At 40.2% G+C, this 21,596-nt stretch overlaps 1 protein-coding gene across 2 annotated transcripts in view; it reads right to left on the bottom strand.

The window, feature by feature from the left end:
- Positions 1 to 21,596, bottom strand: part of DENND5A (DENN domain containing 5A) — a 112,552-nt gene that overhangs the window by 14,100 nt on the left and 76,856 nt on the right. For both annotated transcript variants that reach the window (XM_082626468.1, XM_082626469.1), the window contains exons 9-13: positions 14,566 to 14,716; positions 13,090 to 13,183; positions 10,740 to 10,871; positions 5,867 to 6,019; positions 13 to 97 (exon numbers count right to left, since the gene is read on the bottom strand). In XM_082626468.1, coding sequence (XP_082482594.1) covers positions 13 to 97; positions 5,867 to 6,019; positions 10,740 to 10,871; positions 13,090 to 13,183; positions 14,566 to 14,716 — 615 coding nt within the window. The remainder of the gene's footprint in view (positions 1 to 12; positions 98 to 5,866; positions 6,020 to 10,739; positions 10,872 to 13,089; positions 13,184 to 14,565; positions 14,717 to 21,596) is intronic.

Genomic DNA, 21,596 nt, shown 5'->3' on the forward strand with positions numbered 1-21,596 from the left:
AGACCATCTTACCTGAGGTACTGAGGCTTCCTGATGTGAGTTTTCTCTGCCGGTTTTCCTGATAATGTAACAGGTGGGACCACAAGGCTGATTTCCCCTGGAACCAATGCAAGGGAGAAATATCTATCAGTTTAGATTTCTAAGGGCAAGGCATCTAGTGAGCAGAGTCAGAGATAATTTGAACATATAGATATGTGTTTTTGCTAAAAAGTATCTGTCCTATTTGTTATCTCGATATACACCCAGATGCAATGTATACAAATATATATCCCCTTACTAAAATCCAGGAGAAATATAAAGAAGAATGGAAGGGAACAGAAAAAGAAATGATCCCCCACTGGGAATAGGAAGGACGTGGCCAAAAAAGAGCCTGGGAATGGACCAGTGGGTAAGAAAGAAAAAAGCAAATAACCTATCAATCTCTCAATAGTCTGTTGGTTGAAGGTCAGCTTGGGTAGTGCATGATGGCTTTTGCACAGAGGAATGGATACGGAGCCTACAAGATTCTGTGACAGCTCCCGAATTTCCTAAAATATTTAAAGGCATTCCTGCCCTTAGTGCAGCCTAGGGAGGGTAAGTCATCACAGGGATGGGGATTTACTGTGGAAGGTACTTTGAAGAAGCCTGCAGCAAAGGAGGCTGGTACTTAACTGCAAATCTGAGATATACTATAGTCGACACAGCAGAACCTTGGCATTTGAAAATATAAAAGCTGCAGTTTAAACTGCTGGAGACACGCAGTGATTTGTCATTTTACCAAGGCACAAATCTGAACAGCATTCTCAAGCCTGACATAACGAAGCAATTTGCCTACATAGTGAATAAGCCTAGCTGGTCACCCAGCAACTGCTTTGTCTCTTTCTAGTCATCCTTCAGTACACAGTGACCCTTGTTATGGGATTAAAAACTTTATTTCAGATTCATGGTAAATGTTCCTATATAGTTGATATAATATAAATGTAGTGTAAGTTTAATAGTAGGATTTATTATGATCATTTTATAAGTCACTTAATGTCTGTATTTCATAAAAGTAAGAGTAATAATAAGGACAGAAGCTACCATGTCTTGAATTTTTCTATGAACTAAGCACTATGTTAAATGTTTAAAATACAATACTCTATTTAATGCTTTCAACAGTCCTAAAAGGTAGGTACCTCTATCCTCATTTTCTTTAGAAAAGAGCAAATTGAGAATCAGAAAGACTAAGTAACTTGTAAAAGATCACACAGCTAGGAAGTAGAGTGTTGGGCAAGCTTAAGTATATCTAATATTAGAACCATTGCTGTTAATAATGATGCTATACGGCTGCTTCTGGAAGAGAGCATTTAACTTCTGAAGTTATATTTTCTGAAGAAAATTTTATTCTCTGGAATGAATGTGAGGATTTAAGGTCTCAAGATTTTCCCCTTGAGAATACTGAGGATCTGTTTTATTTTTAACCTCCAACTTGATCTATTTTGGGGGAAAAAAAATCAAGCATTTGAATGGAAAAAAAACCCTCATCTATAGATCAGCAAGCTGTTCACATAAACTTGCTGTATGTTTGGCTTTCCTACAAGATTTAACCAACTTAAAACCCAACAACCTCAATGGCAGTTTTTAAAAAATCACACAAGTTAAAACTAGACAAGACCATTTTTTTTAATTCACTGAATTACCAAACGTTTGAGAAAACAGCTGTTCAACAACATCAATGAGACTACTCCTAAACTGTTACTAACTGGTATATTAATACAATGTATGTAGAAGACAATACAAGACCTTAAAATATTCATGCTCTTTGATTTAGTAATACAACTTCTAGAAACCCATCCATCCATCCATTTACTGAAACCATAGCACAGGCCCCTAAAAAGGCAGAGACAGCCTTTTTCATCACTGTATCCCTAAAATCTGGGCAGATGAGGAAGGCAGCCTCCCTTAACAGAACTGTCTGGAAGTAAAGTACAGCTGGTCACCAGAGAGTCCTCACATGCAATGATACTGAAGAGCCAAAGGCAAGAGCAACACCAGGCCACTGTGCCAGAAGGACGACCGGGTGCTCAGTGATTGCACTGGTCAGGAGGGAGAGCCAGGGCAAGAGTGAGAGAGCAGCAGCTGGGCTGAAGCCTAGTGACAGGGCACTGGGGGTTTTCTAGTTCAAGAGACATGGATTATTCTTTTCCTCTTTTGCAAAGGGGCTGATTGGGACTGCAAGATTCAATACAGTCCAACTACCCATTTGGGAATGTGGCCACACAATATATAGCACCAGATTCTCCAAGAATGTCACATGCATGAAAGATGAGAAACAACCCCTTTTCATTTACCAGTCCTCAAATGGCAGCAGTTACAAAAACAGTATGAAAAAACCAAACCTCACCTTTAATTGTCAGAATATATACTAAAGGAGAAAGTCCATGTCCTCGGAAAATGTCACCGAAAGCCAAAGAGAATGGTGAGGATAACAGAGGTTTTTATGAGGACTTGCGGCAGGCAGCCTACAGGCAGCTAATAACAAAACCTAGGAGGCCAGCAGCAAAAACTGCGGTTTGGGTTCTCTCTACTTTCTAAGCAGATACTATGGGTAGTTGCTCAGTAACGTGCCCAAAAAATCAGAAAATGGGTAGCTGCTCAGTAACATGCCCAAAAAATCAGAAAAATCAGAAATAACTCAAACAACCAATAATAAAGGAGTGATTCAGAGAGGGGTGATAAGATCACCCCTCTGAGAGTGAATTTGATTGCAATCGGGTGGGTACACGATGGAAGAGACCAGGGAGCCAGGTTATAATCCCTGGACTGCAACATAACTGAAGAATGTCTCAGCAGGAGAAAAGTAGTCTAAACACAGGCTAACAAAATGGAGGCCTAAGGAGAACATGCTGTAGGAACCCCACAAAGATAGTCAGGGATTTCAATCCCCAACTGAACAATCCCTACCAGCAGGCATAGACCCTCACTTCCTTCTGTGACACTGTCAGTGGTTCACTTTTAGAGCTTCAAAAGCAGGACTAAGAACAAAATGGAACCTCAATTGAAAGGTCCCCACTATTCTCTACTGGTTTCTCACAAGTAAGTAGCCTCTGTCTATCCAAACTGAGAGGGGGATCAAATGGGCTCCAAAAGAAATTCCTCAAGCTATGGGAATTCTTTAAGGATATAGCTGCAAAGCCTCAGGGTTTAAAACACCTGTGATGATATGGTATTATCTTTTTAATGCCTCACTAACTCCCTGAAGACTTTTATGGAGAATATCAAGAAGTTTGAGAGGCATATGTTTTACTAAAAAACCTAAAGAGCTCAACTATATTGCCAGGCTTGCTAAACTTCAAAGAAAATGATAAAATGATTATGTATATTCTACTCATTTATTACAGAGAAAAGGAAAGAAACAGAAATCCTTCATGTAGAATTCAGCATAATAAGAGCTGTCATATGCTGCATACCCACTGCATGCCAGGTACTTTTTTTTACTACATCTAATTATCATAACAATCCTGAAAGTCAGGTTTTAGCTCACAGTGTTGCTACTATACTACAAGACTCTCAGGGGCTTCCCTGGTGGCGCAGTGGTTGACAGTCCGCCTGCTGGTGCAGGGGACATGGGATTGTGCCCTGGTCCGGGAAGATCCCACATGCCACGGAGCGGCTGGGCCCATGAGCCATGGCCGCTGAGCCAGAGCGTCTGGGGCCTGTGCTCCGCAGCGGGAGAGGCCACAGCAGCGAGAGATCCGCGTACCACAAAAAAAAAAAAAAAAAAAAAAAGACTCTCAACGTTTTAGGGATGTGATACACAATTATTAACATTTTAAAAAATCTATAATCACAGCGCTGTTTGTAATACTGAAAAATCAGAAATAACTCAAACAACCAATAATAAAGGATTGATTCAAGTACTGCACATCTATACAGTGGAAACAATTAAAACTGAGATTTTAGAGGAATAACCACAAACATTTACAGAGAAACTCCCAGATACCAGGCTCTGAGCTCAGTGCTTTACACAAAGTATCTTATCAAATCCTCACAAGAATCCTACAGAGGTGGTTCTTTTAAAATTCCATCATACACATGAGGAAACAGAAGCTTAGGAAGCTAGGTACCATGCTCAGTTTCATAAACTTAAAGCAGGAATTAAACCCAGGACTATCTGATTTATAGTCTCAGCTCTTAAACACTTACTATACTATCACCTAATTAGTTAAGGACATGGAAAAGATATTCTGAGGCAAGAAAAAACAAGTTCCAAAACATTGTGTACAGTATGATCCCATTTGGATTTTTTTTTAAAAACAGCTTTATTGAGACATACTTCACATTACCATAAAATTCATACTTATAAAGTGTACAAAGTTCTGTACCAAAAAAAAAAAAATCTGTTTCAGTATAGTCACAGAGTTGTGCAACCATCACCAACCACTACCTAATTTTAGGTGATTTTTACCACCCCAAAAAACCCATTAGCAGTCACTCCTTATCCCTCCCTAGCCTGTGGCAACCCCTAATCTACTTTCTGTCTATGGATTTGCCTATTCTGGACATTTTATATAAATGAGATCATACACTATGTGGTCTTCTGTGACTGACTTCTTCCACTTAGTATGTTTTCAAATTTCATCTATATTGTACCATGTATCCACACTTCATTCTTTTTATTGTTGAAAAATATTCCACTGTATGAATACACCACATTCAGTTTATCCATTCACCAGCTTCTGGACGTTTGGGTTGTTCCAACTTTTGGTTATTAGGAATAATGCTGCTAGGAATATGAACATTTTCACACACATATTTACACAGACACGTTTCCCTTTCTCTTGAGTACATAGCTAGAAGTGGACTTGCTGGGTCATATGATAACTCTAACACTTCAAGGAACTGCCAGATTGTTTTCCAAAGAGGCTGCACCACTTTACATTCCCATCAGCAATATCTGAAGGTTCCAATTTCTCTGCATCCTTACTAACACTTGTTATTGTCTGTCTTCTTTATTTTAGCTATCCTAGTAGATGTGAAAAGGTATCTTGTTGCAGTTCTGTTGGATTTTTAAATATACAGCTGTACATGGGCATATGTGTACAGAAAAATGTTTTGAAGGACAGATTAGGTAGATTGTCTCTATGCCCATGAGAATGAAAACTCCAGAGGGCAGAGATCTTGGTCTGCTTTGTTCACTGAGGTATCTCAAGTACCTACAACAGTGCCTGGCACACTGCAGGCCCTAAATAAATATTTGCTGGACACTTAAATATATTTCCTAATTTTTCCATAATAAAACTGCTTTTGAAAACTTTTCAAGTTCTTTTCAAATTTAAAAATGCATGAAAGTATAAGCTGTCCATCTTGCCTAGTTATTCAAAGTACAGTATTTTGAAATAAGGAGAATTCTCTTGGTATTAAGCAGTAAAAATCAAACTTACTCAACTTTTTTGGTACTCTCTCAAATCTTTAGAAGGTTAAGCTATCTGCTTATAAAATAAATGTTAATGACAGACCTTTTCCCACTGGGAATGTACAAATAGTGAAGGACCCTTAAAATACATTTGGTACTTCCTGAGCTCCAAGTTCTCTTTCTTTAGTGTTCTATCTCCAGACTAGGACCAGCTACCAAACAGGATCTATCAGTTTGGCCTTCAGCTCTATTTGCAGGGAAAAAGATGGCACTTTTAAAATGTCTGACAAATACACAGATTTATAAAGCTTATTTTTAAAGAAGATAGCTTGGGTCACATTTATTTACTTATTTGTTGAACTATTTCAAGTCTCACTCCAAAAGCACCATGCACCATTCTTCAAAGCCAGCCAGCTGGAAAAGTGTGGGAAAGCTAGTAAGCAAAAACAGGAAGACAGTCTGCTCAACAGGGAGAGGCTAGACATTCATTACCTGTTTCACTTGTAGCCCATGACTCCAAATCCTTTCCAGGAGGTCACAAAGGCTGGCAATCAAGGTGTTCTCTTCCACCCCTGTGATGTTCACCTCCCCGTGCCCTAGCTCCACAGCCTCTCGGCCCATCTTCTCCACCAGCATCCTCTTGGTCTATAAGAAATCAGTCGGTAAGATTAGACACCCACAGTTAGCCAGATCATATTCAACTAGAGAGGGTTGTGGCCAACTGCCCAGCATATCTGCTGGAATGGGAGTAAGACCCCACGGATAAAGAGTGTATTTATTCTCCACCACTGAGGTCAGGTTATAGTAGAGGGCCTTCTTCAAAGAAGATAAAAACACAGAAATCACTATTTGACCCTGGGCAAGTGATTTCATCACTCTAGATTCAGTTTTTACATTTATGAGTTGAAAAGAGTTGAATAAAACCCTTTGGTCATGCTCATCTCTGACATTCTCTGACTCCGACTGCTTAACTGACCCTATTAAACAAACCTTTCAGCATTTAATCCTAGAAATATATCTAAAGTATCCATCAAGGGGATGAAAAGTTGAGGAGGAATAATTTACTTTTAGGTAAAATTTTTCACGTGCTCATTGTAAAACAAAAACAAAAAACCACACTGAATAATGATAACTGCAGCTTTGTGCCAGGCACTGTACTAAGTATTACATTATCTCATTTAAGCCTAATAACTCTATGAGAAGTATTATTATTTTTCACAATTTACTGATAAGGAAATTGAGGTCAGAGAACTTAAGTAACTTGCCCAAATTCACACAGCAAAGAAGCAGCAGATCTGGTCTTTGAACCTAAAGCTGCCTGAATATTGAATCCAAGTTCTTAAGGAAGATTTAATCATGTTATAAATTTGTGACATATAAAAATCTAGGGGCTTCCCTGGTGGCGCAGTGGTTAAGAATCCGCGTGCCAATGCAGGGGACACGGGTTCGAGCCCCGGTCCGGGAAGATCCCACATGTCACGGAGCAAATAAGCCCATGCGCCACAACTACTGAGCCTGCGCTCTAGAGCCCAAAAGCCACAACTACTAGCCCACATGACACAACTACTGAAGCCCGTGTGCCTAGAGCCCGTGCTCCGCAACAAGAGAAGCCACTACAATGAGAAGCCTGCGCACTGCGACAATGAGCAGCTCCCACTCGTCGCAACTGGAGAAAGCCCGCGCGCGGCAACGAAGACCCAACACAGCCAAAAATAAAAATCAATAAAATAAATTTATTTAAAAAAAAAAAGAATCTAAAGAGCAAGGAAAAATATCACCCCATACCCTACCCTGCAGAAGCAACAACTCTTAACACTTTGGCATATTTCTTTCCAGTGTTACTATTTTTAATTTTTTATTGTGAAATATATCTCATATACAGACACATATATGTGTGTATGTGAGTGTATACTATTAGACTATCATAACCATCAACGAGATTAAGAAAAAAAATATTGCCCATCTATACCTTTGAAGAATCCCATGTGCCTTCTCCAATCACCTTTCCCACTCTAGAAGTGATCACTGTTCTGACTTACACAATAAAACTACAGAAAAGCAAGGAAATGATTAACACCTATATTTGTATCCCTAAACAATGTAGTTTAGTTTTGCCAGTATGGGGTTTTTTTTGTTATTTTCTTTTTTTAATTTATTCATTTTATTTATTTATTTTTGGCTGCATTGGGTCTTTATTGCTGTGTGCGGGCTTTCTCTAGTTGTGGCGAGCGGGGGCCACTCTTCGTTGCAGTGTGCAGGCTTCTCATTGCAGTGGCTTTTCTTGTTGCGGAGTACGGGCTCTAGACGCTTGGGCTTCAGCAGTTGTGGCACACGGGCTCAGCAGTTGTGGCTCGTGGGCTCTAGAGTGCAGGCTCAGTAGTTGTGGCGTATGGGCTTAGTTGCTCTGCAGCATGTGGGATCTCCCCGGACCGGGGCTCGAACCCGTGTCCCCTGCATTGGCAGGTGAATTCTTAACCACTGCGCCACCAGGGAAGCCCCTTTTGTTATTTTCTTTTTCACTCAGCTTTATGTTCGTGAAATCCATACACACTGATCAATATACCTGTTGTCTATTTCCACGCTGTATAGCATTACACTGTATAAATATACTGCAATTTATTATTTATTCTCCTACTGACTGGCATTTGGGTTGTTTCCGGGTTGGGACTATTACAAAGAATTCTGCTGTAAATGTCTCGTACATATCTCCTGGGTCATGCTGCAAAGGTTTCTCTAGGGAATATACCTAGGAGAAGAAAACTGGATAATAAATGCTATGCTGTTTTGCAAAGCAATCATACCAATTTACATTTCCAACAGTATCAGAGTTCCCTGTTGCTCCACATGCTAGCCAACAGTTGATAGCGTTAGGCTGATTACTGTGTTTCTTCAATTCTAACATGTACACTTTTCCACATATCAACAAATCTGAAATTAGGATATATTTCACCATCATTGTTGACCAGGCAGTAGACATAAGAAAGTTGTCACTGCCAGAGCATGCATCTCAAAACTTGAGAATGAATGCAAGGGGCATGGAAAACAAATCCCAGAGACAAGAGACAAGAGACAAGCCCTCGGGCCTCCCTGGTGGCGCAGTGGTTGAGAGTCCGCCTGCCGATGCAGGGGATACGGGTTCGTGCCCCGGTCTGGGAGGATCCCATATGCCGCGGAGCGGCTGGGCCCGTGAGCCATGGCCGCTGGGCCTGCGCGTCCGGAGCCTGTGCTCCGCAACGGGAGAGGCCACAACAGTGAGAGGCCCGCGTACCGAAAAAAAAAAAAAAAAAAAAAAAAAAAAAAAAAAAGAGACAAGCCCTCTTTCAAGAAAGGCAGCATCACCAATGTTCTTGATGGGAGAAAAGACAACATTGTTGGGAAAAATCATAGATATCAACGACTTAGAATGAACTGATGAAGTTTTTAAAATGCCTGAATTCAAAATATCAGTACTGGTATATCAACCTAACTTGTAACAGTAATAATTTTTTCTGCAAGAAGAAGCATATTTGATTTCATCCCATAAATGAGCATCACTTAGAAACAAATGCAGGAAAATCTTTTTTTCCCATTGATGAATAAACAGGATGTAGTAGGGGCCAAGTTAGTTCAACTGTCCTAAAAAGCACAGTATACTGACTTGGTTGAAAGGCTGTATTTTTATTAGGAATTTAAGCTCTGAACTAAAATATTAAGTTAAGAATGACTATCGTGGGACTTCCCTGGTGGCACAGTGGTTAAGAATCCCTCTGCCAATGCAGGGGACATGGGTTTGGATCCCTGGTCCCAGAAGATCCCACATGCCTCGGAGCAACTAAGCCTGTGTGCCACAACTACTGAGCCTGTGCTCTAAAGCCCTCAAGCCACAACTACTGAGCCCACACGCCACAACTACTGAAGCCTGCGCACCTAGAGCCCGTGCTCTGCAACAAGAGAAGCCACCACAATGAGAAGCCCGTACACCACAACAAAGAGTAGCCCCCACTCAATGCAACCAGAGAAAGCCCATCGCAGCAACGAAGACCCAAGGCAACCAAAAATAAAAAAAAATAATAATTTTAAAAATAAAAGAAAGCAGATCTCTACAAATCTGTTATTAAAAAAAAAAAGAATGACTATCTTTTGATCCAGCAATCCCACTTCTGAGTATATATCCAAAAGAACAGAAATTAGGATCTCAAAGAAATATCTGCATCCCCATGTTCACTGCAGCATTATTCATGACAGCCTAGATATGGAAACTACCCAAGTATCTACCGATAGATGAATGGATAAACCATATGTGGTATATACATATATATGATGGAGTATTATTCAGTCTTTAAAAAGCCTTTAAAAAGAAGGAAATCCTGCCATTTGCAGCAACATGGGTGAACCTGGACGACATTATGCTAAGTGAAATAAGCCAAACAGGACAAATACTACATGATTCCACTTATATAAGGTATCTGAAATAGTCAAACAAAGTCATAGAAGCAGAGAATAGAATGGTGGTTGCTAGGGGCTGTGGGGAGGGAAAAATAGGGAACTGTTGCTCAAGAGGTATGAAGTTTTGGTATTCATAGGTAAGAAGAACAAGCTCTGGAGATCTGCTGTACAACATAGCACCTATAATAATACAATATTGTGCAATTTAAAATATGTTAAGAGGACAGATCTCATGTGTGTTCTCACCCCAAAAACAAACAAAAAACGCAAAAAAATATAAGGAAATTTTTGGAAGTGACAGATATGTCTACCTTGATTGGTGGTAACGGTATCACCAGTGTATGCATATGTCCAAATTCATCAAGATGTATACATTATAAGTGTGCAATTTTTTGTATATCAATTATACCTTAATAAAGCTTTAAAAAATTACTCTTCTTGTAGAATGGAAAAAAACATGCCAACGGCAAGCTTAAACTGAATAATACACCTTAATCTGGCACACAGTAGGCACTCAGCGAATTCTTGTTTCTAGACACGAGATCAGTGCTATCAGATTAAATCAGAGAGGCAAAAACATTTGCATACGTGTAAGACTAATCTGTTGAAGACAATTCAACTACATTACTTAAGATATTACTTACTTAAAGTTAATGATTTTAAGTAACATAAGATGTCTAAAATTTAAAACTACATCTGTCTCTCAGTTTTAAAGAATACATATTAAGTTTTTATCAAGCCAAGTGTGCTTGCTCTCAATTAATGGTATATTTTATTTAAAACAAATATACCTAATTCCAAGTTAACAGGATCTTAACATTAGTACTATCCCATTATATTAACAGTATTTTCAAAATCAAGAAAAGAGTGGTCAGAGCTAAGCCTTGGTCTCATCTTGGCTGCCAAGGAAAATACACATTCAGAAGTGTCCACAGCTCACCTTGTTGCGGCATTCCTTCAGCAGACCCTCCACAAACTTCCAGTTGGTTTGGGCAATCACTGACGGGGAAAGGTTGGACAGTTTGGGCTGGCGGATGGTGCTGCCCATATTCCTGGCTTCCTGGATGTACTTCTAAAGCAAAAGGAAAAATCAAAGACTCTTCGTGCCCATGCACACAGACCACAGGCAACCAGTACTGATGGGGCCTGAAGAGGGCACTATCACCCCGCACTTTCTTACTGCCTCTTTCCTAGGCTCAGGGCAAAGTTTAAAATGCAGTGCTTGTATCGTAGGGAGAACTGAGAAAATATGATGAATTAATTCTGTTTTTTCTAATGTAAAGCCCTCTTGGCTTTAATGATACAAGAGGTAAAAAACATATGGCTGCAACATGTATGAGTGTGCAAACTCCTATGAGTAGGCAAACCAACTCAAATCTCAGAGTACTATTGAGGAAAATCATTTTCCCCACCAAGTTTGGAGGAATTTAATTCCTCTGCTCCTATCAAAGATATCCATCCTTGCTAAATTAGGGCCTGAAGAACATGTGTGTACACTCAAAACAACAACTGCGTTTTCTGATTTTCTACAGTTTGCTGGTGATTCCCCATATGCTGTCTGTTTTAACATATAACCAAATCAATGCAGTAAACTGCACACTGACATCCTCTCAGTATCCCAGGTTCACAACCATTTTTACTCCCGACTTCTTTCTTTCCCCATATTTATTCCAGTAGTACAATTCTGTCCATTCTATCTTCTGGCCCCTCAATCTGCCCCTACTACCAGCCCCTAGGCTTAGGCTTCAATTACTATCACCTGCACTACTGCTACCTGCTCCTAACTTGCTAGCTACCTCCAGTACCTCTTGCCTCCCAAATATTCTGCCCACAGCCTCCTTCACACAACCACCACCAAGCTTTGGATCCTGCCTCTCCTTTATTTGCAATACTCGTCTTTGTCCCTAACAATCCTATCATCCTCAAGACTTAAACAGGTGCTGGTTCCTCCAAACAGTCTTGTTTCAGATTACCCCAGACAGAACTGACCTCTGCTTTCTCTAATCAGTGATCAAACACTGGTGTGCTTCTCATATGGCCCTTTCATATGGCCTTTGCTTCCTTAATAAACTGGTATTCCCTGAGGACAAGGCTACCTCCTTATCATCTTTATATTTCAAAGTGTTTACTATAGTGATTTTGACCAAGAAAACGTACTCAGTAAACTGCTGAAAGAAATAATATGGAGGTGAGGTGGAAGACCCAGGGGAGACTTTTAAAATAACACCTATACCCAACACCCATTAGGCCACCCTCACAAAAACACCAAGTACAATTGTACCCTATAAACCAGCAGTTAAAAGTTCATAACCATATTTTGCAATATTAATTTATTCCTTTAAAAAACAGCAAAGGCAAAATATTTTCCCATTCATTGAGATGCCAGACACATATGAAAACAACATGCTTTACTGGATTTCATCTGTATAAAGTGCAAACTGCAGGGTCTTTTCTCAGAGAAGTTGCTGAAATAGGTTTCTGAAGGTGAAGCTCCATTTTCACAAGTTCTCTGCAACTCAGTAAGGCAGGGTCTCCAACCTGAGGTTTATAACTAGAAACTTTACTGGGAACAACTTACAGTGGAGCTGAGAAACTCAGCTTACGAGCAATAAGGACTCAGGTCAATTCAAGAATCCTCAATCCCCATATGCACCTGATAATAATATTCCTTTGCTCCTCTGAGAAAAAAAAGTCAAGATTACCTGTTTTAAATTAAGATAAAGAAAAAAATAGGAAAAAAGGCTCCTCCTCCCCAGGTTCAGAGAGCCACAGCATTAACCCAAGTTCAGCTTTTCCTCTTTCTCACTCTAACAAAATTAACTTCTTTACCACCATACCACACACACACACACACACACACACACACACAAAAGCCTCAAAAATTTTAAAGGGATTTTCCCCAAGTTTTAGAATCTTATCTTCTGAGGTTCCTGTCACCCCTCCCATTCTCCCAACCCCTGGGAGGAAGTGAGTATCATTGCACGAGTGACTACTGAAAGGACAGTGAAATGCTCTCTTCCAAGCACTGGTATCATTCCTGAACAGAGGTGCAAATCTGGTTCAGGGAGAGGACGCACATGGCTAGTGGCCCTGCTGCCCCTTGGGAAACACTGTACATCCTGGATTTGTCACAACTGAGGCTCATATCAGGGATCAGGAACTAACTTATTTATTAACCCTTCTTTATGAGGAGGATATTTGAATCAGACCAGAGGCCAAGGAAATGAGAAAGAGAAGGAGGGTGTAGCATGATAACAGGGTCATTCCTTGTCATTCTCAAGGTGTCTTACCTCTCTCTGGTCATTGTCTAAACGCAGGTGTTCTGTGTGCTGCTTCTGCCGGTCTTTACGCCTCCACTGGGCAGGGGCATTCCTTTTTGTCCACCTGACAGAATCAAAGCAGACAATTAAGAATATTCCGCTAAGAGGGACTTCCCTGGTGGTGCAGTGGTTAAGAATCCGCCTGCCAATGCAGAGGACACGGGTTCGGGCCCTGGGCCGGGAAGATCCCACATGCCGCGGACCAACTAAGCCTGTGTGCCACAACTACTGAGACTGCGCTCTACAGCCCGCAAGCCACAACTACTGAGCCTGCGTGCCACAACTACTGAAGCCCGCACACCTAGAGCCCGCGCTCAACAAAAGAAGCCACCACAATGAGAAGCCTGCATACCTCAACGAAGAGTAGCTCCCACTTGCCACAACTAGAGAAAGCCCGTGCACAGCAACAAAGACCCAACGCAGCCAAAAATAAATGAAGAAAGGAAGGAATGAAGGGAGGGAGGGAGAAAGGGAGGAAAGAAGGAAAGGAAGAAAGAAAGAATATTCTGCTAAGAAAGTAAGGTCAACTGACAGGAGAAAACTTAAACATCTAGGGACCAATGCTGGCCATGGGAAACCACCAAGAAACCACCAGAGATAGCTCAGAAACCTTGAGAAGGGTAGCTTAAAGATCAGTTACTAGGCAAGAAAGAGATAACTCCCCAGGGACAGAGACATACCTTTTTTATTTTTTAAAATAAATTTATTTATTTATTTATTTTTGGCTGCGTTGGGTCTTCGTTGCTGTGCGTGGGCTTTCTCTAGTTGCGTTACTGTGTGTGGGCTTCTCATTGCAGTGGCTTCTCCTGTTGTGGAGCACCGGCTCTAGGCATGCAGGCTCAGTAGTTGTGGCGCACGGGCCTAGTTGCTCCGTGGCATGTGGGATCTTCCCAGACCAGGGCTCGAACCCGTGTCCCCTGCATTGGCATGCAGATTCTAAACCACTGCGCCACCAGGGAAGTCCCAAGAGACATATCTCTCTTGAAACACCTAAAAAAACTTCACTTGCAGATCCAAAACTATATTCACTCAACTCTACCTGGGCTTTGATACACTCATCTCCAAAAGTAACGAAGAAGAGCAATCCTGCTAAGCTATCTACTTTCAGTTCTGTTATTTCAACCACCACTTACTAACAATACAGTGCTAGCTAGGTGTTGTATGGATTCAGTCATGAGATGATTTCAACCCACCTGCAGCCCGGCCTTTTACAGGCCATGATACATGAAGCTATCCCAATTTTCACAGTGGAGACAGGAGCTGATGATACTCCGTCACCTGTTTCCTTGTTCAAACAAGTGAACAACCTGGATAATGTGTATTTTCTCCATATTTGCTTTACAAATGTCAAGGTCTTCTGGAGATAACAGTCTAGGTGCAGATACTGTATAACCCTCACCACTGTGGCTAAGGAGCTGGATCAGGGAATCCCTGGGGTTGACTCACTTGTTGCTGGCTGGCCCAGTGGAAAGCACATCAGACTGCAGCTTAGGGAAGAAGCCTGGTTCATACTTCCCTTGTCCAATCTTCATGTCAAGTAAATGGGGGTGAACCGCAGTATGATCGATTTTTGCCAGTCGCAGCTCAATTGCTTTCTCTGGATGAGAATGAAAAAGTCCAATATTTTAAAAAACATACCATATTCTGGGCCATAAAACAAGTCTCAATACATTTAAAATAATTTGAATCATACAAAGTATGTCCTGTGACCAACAATAATCAATAATACCTTAAAACTAAAAAACAAACTTCTAAATAACCAAGGGGTCAAAAAGGAAATCAGCATGGTTGAGGCTAAAATGGAGTGGATTGCCTATCATTGGATGTAGATTGTGCTCTCTATTGTTAAGAGTACTTGAAACAATTCAGGTTGGTTTCCTTGAAGTAATTTTTTTTATTAGTTTCTGCTTTATAACAAAGTGAATCAGTCATACATATACATCTGTTCCCACATCCCTTCCCTCTTGCGTCTCCCTCCCTCCCACTCTCCCTAGTTGAAGTAATTTTTATTTATGATTCAGAGGACTCATGTGGATGGAACTCTCTCTGGCCCTTGAAAAACATGCCATCAGCACTCAGAGTTGCTGTTGCCCACTACATGTCCTGCCTTCTGAATAGAAAAGAGGTGTTATTTAGGGAAAACCTTTCTTTTAAGATATGTGTAGATCATTTTATTTACTACTGATAATATTTGTTCCTTGGTCCCTATATAGTTTTTCTTTAATAGCATATTTTTTAGTGGTTGTTTTAAAATTATACAGAGAGCAGAAGTTCTTTATCTGATGTGACTTAGTAGGGTAGTGAATTCGATAATAGAAAAAATCACTTAAGTTTGGGAATCCTAAAAGGATATATACATCCCTTAAACATTTTAATTTAAACCATATGACTGTATAATCACCAGTCTTTTGATGAAGTGTCTGTGCATTTTCTTTGATTATGGATCCACTAATCAGGGGTCTGCATTGTTTCTCTTGCGTAAATCTCACCCATAATTCATTCACACTGAGTTTTCCGTTTTTAAAGTGGAGCGAGAACTTTTAAAGGACCTTGCAAAAGAACCATAGTAGATGCTAGTTTTCCCAAGTTTTCTGCACTTAAGTGATATGCCTAATTCAACTGCTGTATTTTTAGTGACTTTGTTTTACTGAGTCTTTTTAAAGCATTTAATTTTGTTTTCAGAGAAACAGTTCTTTTTTTATACCCTCATATCTTACCATTTATTTACATAATATTTCGTTGAATTATACAACCCAGTAATAAGTTCAACTAGTGCAGATAAGCTTGGAAACAAATGCATACATTAGTATTTTTTAATCGCAGTATAGTTGATGTACAATAGTATATAAGTTACAGGTGTACAATACAGTGATTCACAATTTTTAAAGGTTATACTCCATTTATACATATTATAAAATATTGGCTATATTCCCCGTGTTCTACAATGTATCCTTGTGGCTTATTTTATACATAAGCTTACATTAGTTTTTTTTTTTTTTTGCAAAGTAATACAAACTCCAGGCATGCAATCAAAAAATTTTAAAGGGAATAAAATGAAATCTCCTTCCTCTCTCCTTCCTGTGGTAGCCGGAGATCAAGTTTCTTGTGCATCCTTAATGATAATAATAGTTTTTTAAAGCAAATAAATAATGTGTGGAAAAACAGTGCAGAGAGAATTCAATGTTTCCTTTTTTTTTTGTTGGCTGTGCGGGCTTTCTCTAGTTGTGGTGAGCAGGGGCTACTCTGTTGCGATGCGTGGGCTTCTCAGTGCAGTGGCTTCTCTTGTTGCGTTGTTGCGGAGCACGGGCTCTAGGCATGTGGGCTTCAGTAGTTGTGGCACATGGGCTCAGTAATTGAGGCTCACAGGCTCTAGAGTGCAGGCTCAGTAGTTGTGGCGCACAGGCTTAGCTGCTCCGCGGCATGTGGGGTCTTCCCGGACCAGGGATCGAACCCATGTCCCCTGCATTGGCAGGCGGATTCTTAACCACTGTGCTACCAGGGAAGTCCCTGTTCCCCTTCTTTTTTTTTTTTTTGCGGTATGCGGGCCTCTCGCTGTTGTGGCCTCTCCCGTTGCGGGGCACAGGCTCCGGACGCGCAGGCTCAGCGGCCATGGCTCACGGGCCCAGCCGCTCCGCGGCATGTGGGATCTTCCCAGACCGGGGCACGAACCCGCGTCCCCTGCATCCGCAGGCGGACTCTCAACCACTGCGCCACCAGGGAAGCCCTCCCCTTCTTTTTGATGTAAAATCCTACCCTTGTGAAATAATCTCTTGATTTTTTTTATGCCCTCCTCCTAAATACTTTTATATAATGCACTATTTTTAATGTTGTGTTGCACATATATTAATTGTAATATTCTTTAAATTATATACATTTTGATATACATATGGTATATTAAAGTAAAACTTGGAAAAAAAGCATTTCAGTCATATGGTAGAAATTTAAAATATTACAAAAGGGTGTATGTACAGTGACGTGTTAAGACTTATCACTGTTTCCTGTTTCCTTCCAGACATAGACACGCATATACAGCATGTATACCTTTTAAAAACAACACAGATGGGAGCATACTAATCATTGTTTTATACCTTCTTTCATTTAACAATTTATCTTGGAGATATCAGGACAGATTAGGTTGTTTCCTAAGAACAAAGATTGCATGAGAAACATCCTTGTTCATACAGTTTTCACAGAAGTGTGAGTATGCAAGGACAGTTTCTAATTCAATTTCTGATTTGCAGGAACTTCCCTGTAGTTTGTTTTAGGAGTGAACTTATCTGTAAAGTGATCCCAAGTCTAATGTCTTTCTCTGCACAGAAAGAAGTCATAAGAATGTGCTGATTATTCTCTCTTCACCACTCAGAAGTGGTTGTAATCCCAGTATGCTTTGCATTATCTCCTTTTGTTAAAAGTAATTGCTCATTACAGCATTATGGGAGCTGTGAGAAAACCCAGAGAGTTGCCTCGAGCTGAAGTGTTTCCAGTTGATTTTGATTGGCTAAACTCTGGATGCAGATGACCTTCAGCTGTTTCCTATTTATTAGTTTCACCTTCTTGGCATGATGAGCACAGAGACAGGCAATGGCAAAGGAGGTACTGATTTTATCGTTTGTACTGGTGTATAGAAATGGATTTTTTTTTTTTTTTTTTTTTTTTGCGGTACGCAGACCTCTCACTGCTGTGGCCTCTCCCATTGCGGAGCACAGGCTCCGGACGCGCAGGCTCAGCGGCCATGGCTCACGGGCCCAGCCGCTCCGCGGCATGTGGGATCCTCCCAGACCAGAGCACGAACCCGTGTTCCCTGCATCGGCAGGCAGACTCTCAACCCCTGCGCCACCAGGGAAGCCCCTAGAAATGGATTTTGTGCTGTTGCTTACAGCTCTGGGAGGTCAGCATCTTAGTGTGGGTACCACGGGTTGATGGATCCCGGAGGCATGGTTTATTAGGCCATCCTTCAAGATGAGTTGTTGCTTTTTTAAAATACAAAAAATGTAGGGAAATAGAAACCCACAACTCAGACCAGAGAGGCCATGAAATTCCAAGTTTCTAGTATCTGTAAAACCAAACCATATAAATGGAAAGCAGTTTAGCCTTGAAAGAGGAGATTATTTCTCATCCCCTAAAGTGTTTTGTTTCTAAGAATCGCACACTTTCAAGTGCATCACAGGGACTACTTCAGGGATTTCAATCTGAGGCGAATAAGGTTACCCACTCTAGCAGAAATAAGTGGGCTGAGTTTCAGATACTGGATTAGACTCATCCTGAAGAATAGGGAAAAACCAGAACTAGATGTCTGTGCTATTGAAAAACCTGCTTTTATGGAGCAGAGGAAGCCCCTTCCTTCAGACTTTAGCATGCCCTGTTTCATGATTAGAGAGTAGATAGATGTTCCCTGACACTGTAACTAGGTACACTATAAGGAGTAGTCCAGTGTCCAGGAAGCCTCATGAGGAAGGCATTTCAGGGACTCCTGAGTACTCCTTTACTCAGAGTGTCTGTTGGACCGCTATGAGATGTTCTTGTCTCTGAGCAGACCTGTCAGGAATGCCAGCCACGTAAAGGAGTAGCACCTGCTTTATTGACTTTTGGTAAAAGAAGCAGCTTTTTGGTTTTCACATGATTGAAAAGGCCTTGCTCCTTCCTGCCTTTTTTTAAAAAAAACCAGAAATGGTGTGTGTCTATATGTGTGTGTACACTGAAACGGGGGGAGAAATTATTCAGTGTAATATTTATTCAAAATGGGTGTTTAAGAGCCAGTGTTGGGACACAGTAAGACTGGACCTTCAGCTTTAAATACCTCTTGGAGGTTTTCTCCCACAGCTTTACATTCTTTTGATCATCTTAAGTTTGAAATTTAAAGTATATTCTTATCTTGTCTGCGATTCTCAAGATTATTGCTCTTAGTAGATTATTTACAAGCATTCATATCTAGAAAAGAGAGGTGAAAGATACAAAAACTGAGGCCTCACCTAGAGAATCATTAGAATTCTTCTTAATAATTGTTAGAGTAATCATAGAGCAGGAAGATTTCAACAGAAAGAAAACAAGCAAAATTGTACAGGTGTCCCATGGAACTCGATATCTCAGAAGAGGCTGAAGATAGAATTTGCAGTGGCCTAAATTTTGTTCCTCAGTTATTGCTTACGCTCACGTGGAGTAAATATTTTTTCTGAAAGGCTATATAGATTATCTATTTAATCCTTGAAAGAGTTTTTTTTGTAATTTGGGAAATATTTTTGTTGTTGCTTCAACTGGGAGAGGGTGCTCACCAAATAGTCTTTAATATGGGAATGGCAGTGCTTTGTGGGGCACAGTGAAAAATGAGATCGACTTTCTTCTTGAACTCTTTATCAGTCTGTTCCTGATTTTAGTGAATATGAAAAGCTTGCGCTCTTTTGTCCTTCTGCTAAATCAGCTGTATTTTTTTAAAAATCATTATTGATGACCAAATCTCTGAGCTCAGTTTTACCCACTGATTGTTTTACATCACTTATCTATTATCTATTATCTATCAAATGCCTTAGCTTTCCCCGAAGAAGCTGAGGCACTTGCTTAGAGTGTACTCAACATGTTGGAGATGATGAAGTTTTAGTCATCAATTTTTATTTATTTGCATTACTAGTTAAAAAAAAAAAACTATTTCCAGGGCAGGCTTAGCCAGGAGCAAGGTGGTTAGCTGCTCCAAAGTTTTATTGGTGAGCACACAGGATGCTTTGCTAAAACCTAGTTGATATATATCAGCTTCTGCTCACTTCCTGCTCATTCTTCTTCATTTTCTGGAAAGCTTTTTGTTATTTATTACTCATTTATGAACCAAGCTGAGGTTTGCTTAAATGGTGGGCTGAGTTTTTAGTGCATAAAACTGTTTAACTCCTGTGAAAACTCATTTGAAATCAGCCATTCCAGGAGGATATTACTCATATGATTTTAAAATTGATGTTCCTACTTTGTCTTTAAGTGTCTGAAACCAGCATACCATTTGTAAATAGTAATGTGTTAAATCTCAATCTATTGTATTGGCATTGCTGATGTATTTTTTACTCATTTTAAAAATAAAACAAGTCTAGAGATTGCATTCTGAAGAAAAGCTAAGCTTTGAACACAAGCTTCTCTTCCAAGATATGCTCTCTGACCTAGAATAAGAGTTTTGAGTAATGAAAGTCAATCTTCTGGGCCTTTCAGGTTCTAGGGGAGCTTTTTATCAAAGTGTTAAAATGACACTTTCATGCTGTTACCATTCAAGAAAGGTTGCCAGGTGGAAGGCAGACTTGGCTAGTGTGGAAAACCAGCCTCTGCATGCTTGAAGGTTCTTTGGGCTTGATCTTGAAGGCAAAGTTCACATCAGCTCCTTCTAGAATGCAGACATGTGAGTGGTAAATGAGGTGTTTTGACATTCATGCTGAACAGAGACTAGGCCACTGTTCCTTTTCTTTTTGTTTCACTTCCCCATTCTCCTTCTACTGAAGAGAATCTACTTAACATTCTGGTTTAGTATTTGGAGCAAGGTGCTATTTATGATTCCTATTGTATTTCTTTTTTTTAAAAAATGTATTTCTATATGAAATTTTATTACTAGCATGGACCTGTGTGTGGGGGGTATACTTCAGCTTGTGGTCCATTGAGGTCTCTGGGTTGTCTCTCTGATACCCACAAGGGAATCATACTCTGCGCATACCCTTGCTGAAGTTTATCCTGTTCCTTTCTAAATGTGCAATTGTGTTGAAGATTTTAACTTACTATTTGAGAAGCAAGTACCTTGTTTTTGACTGGTTTTGTGTGTGTTTTGTTTTTTTGACCTAGATTACCAGAGACTGATGACTGTGGCAGAGACAATTACAGCTCTCATGTTTCCTTTCCAGTGGCAGCATGTCTATGTTCCTATTCTCCCAGCTTCTCTCCTACATTTCTTAGATGCTCCTGTGCCATACCTGATGGGCTTGCATTCCAATGGCCTGGATGACCGGTCAAAACTGGAGCTGCCTCAAGAGGTAAGAAACACATGGAGCTTGGATGCTGGTGTCTGTGACCCTGACACAGGATTTGGGAGAGAAGGGCTTTGGGATGAGCCCAGGGTGGTATCACCAAGCTTGTTTTTTTTTTTATTTGGGGGAACACAAACAACTTTCCAGGAAAAAAGTGAAAACAATGAAGATTTAGCTCTATTTATATAATTCCCAGAAACACTTATTTCCTCTATCACCTGACATACTTTTATAATAATCTCTGTTTATACTGTTGTGAACTGCCTTTTTCAAACATGATATTTTACATATTTTTAAGAAAATCTTTTTATTATGTAAAAGTTTAAACTTACACAGAAGAGTAGCATAGTGAATCTCTGTGTTTTCAATACTTAGCTTTAACAGTTATCATACATTTAAATTGTATGTTACTTCTGTACTTTCTACCCCCTATTTTTTAAAGAAATTCCACATAATATAATTTTATAACTGCTTTAGTAGCCAGACATGTATTAA

This window comes from Mesoplodon mirus, assembly GCF_964341445.2.
Source record: "Mesoplodon mirus genome assembly, chromosome: 7".
In the NCBI taxonomy this organism is placed as follows: Eukaryota; Metazoa; Chordata; class Mammalia; order Artiodactyla; family Ziphiidae; genus Mesoplodon; species Mesoplodon mirus.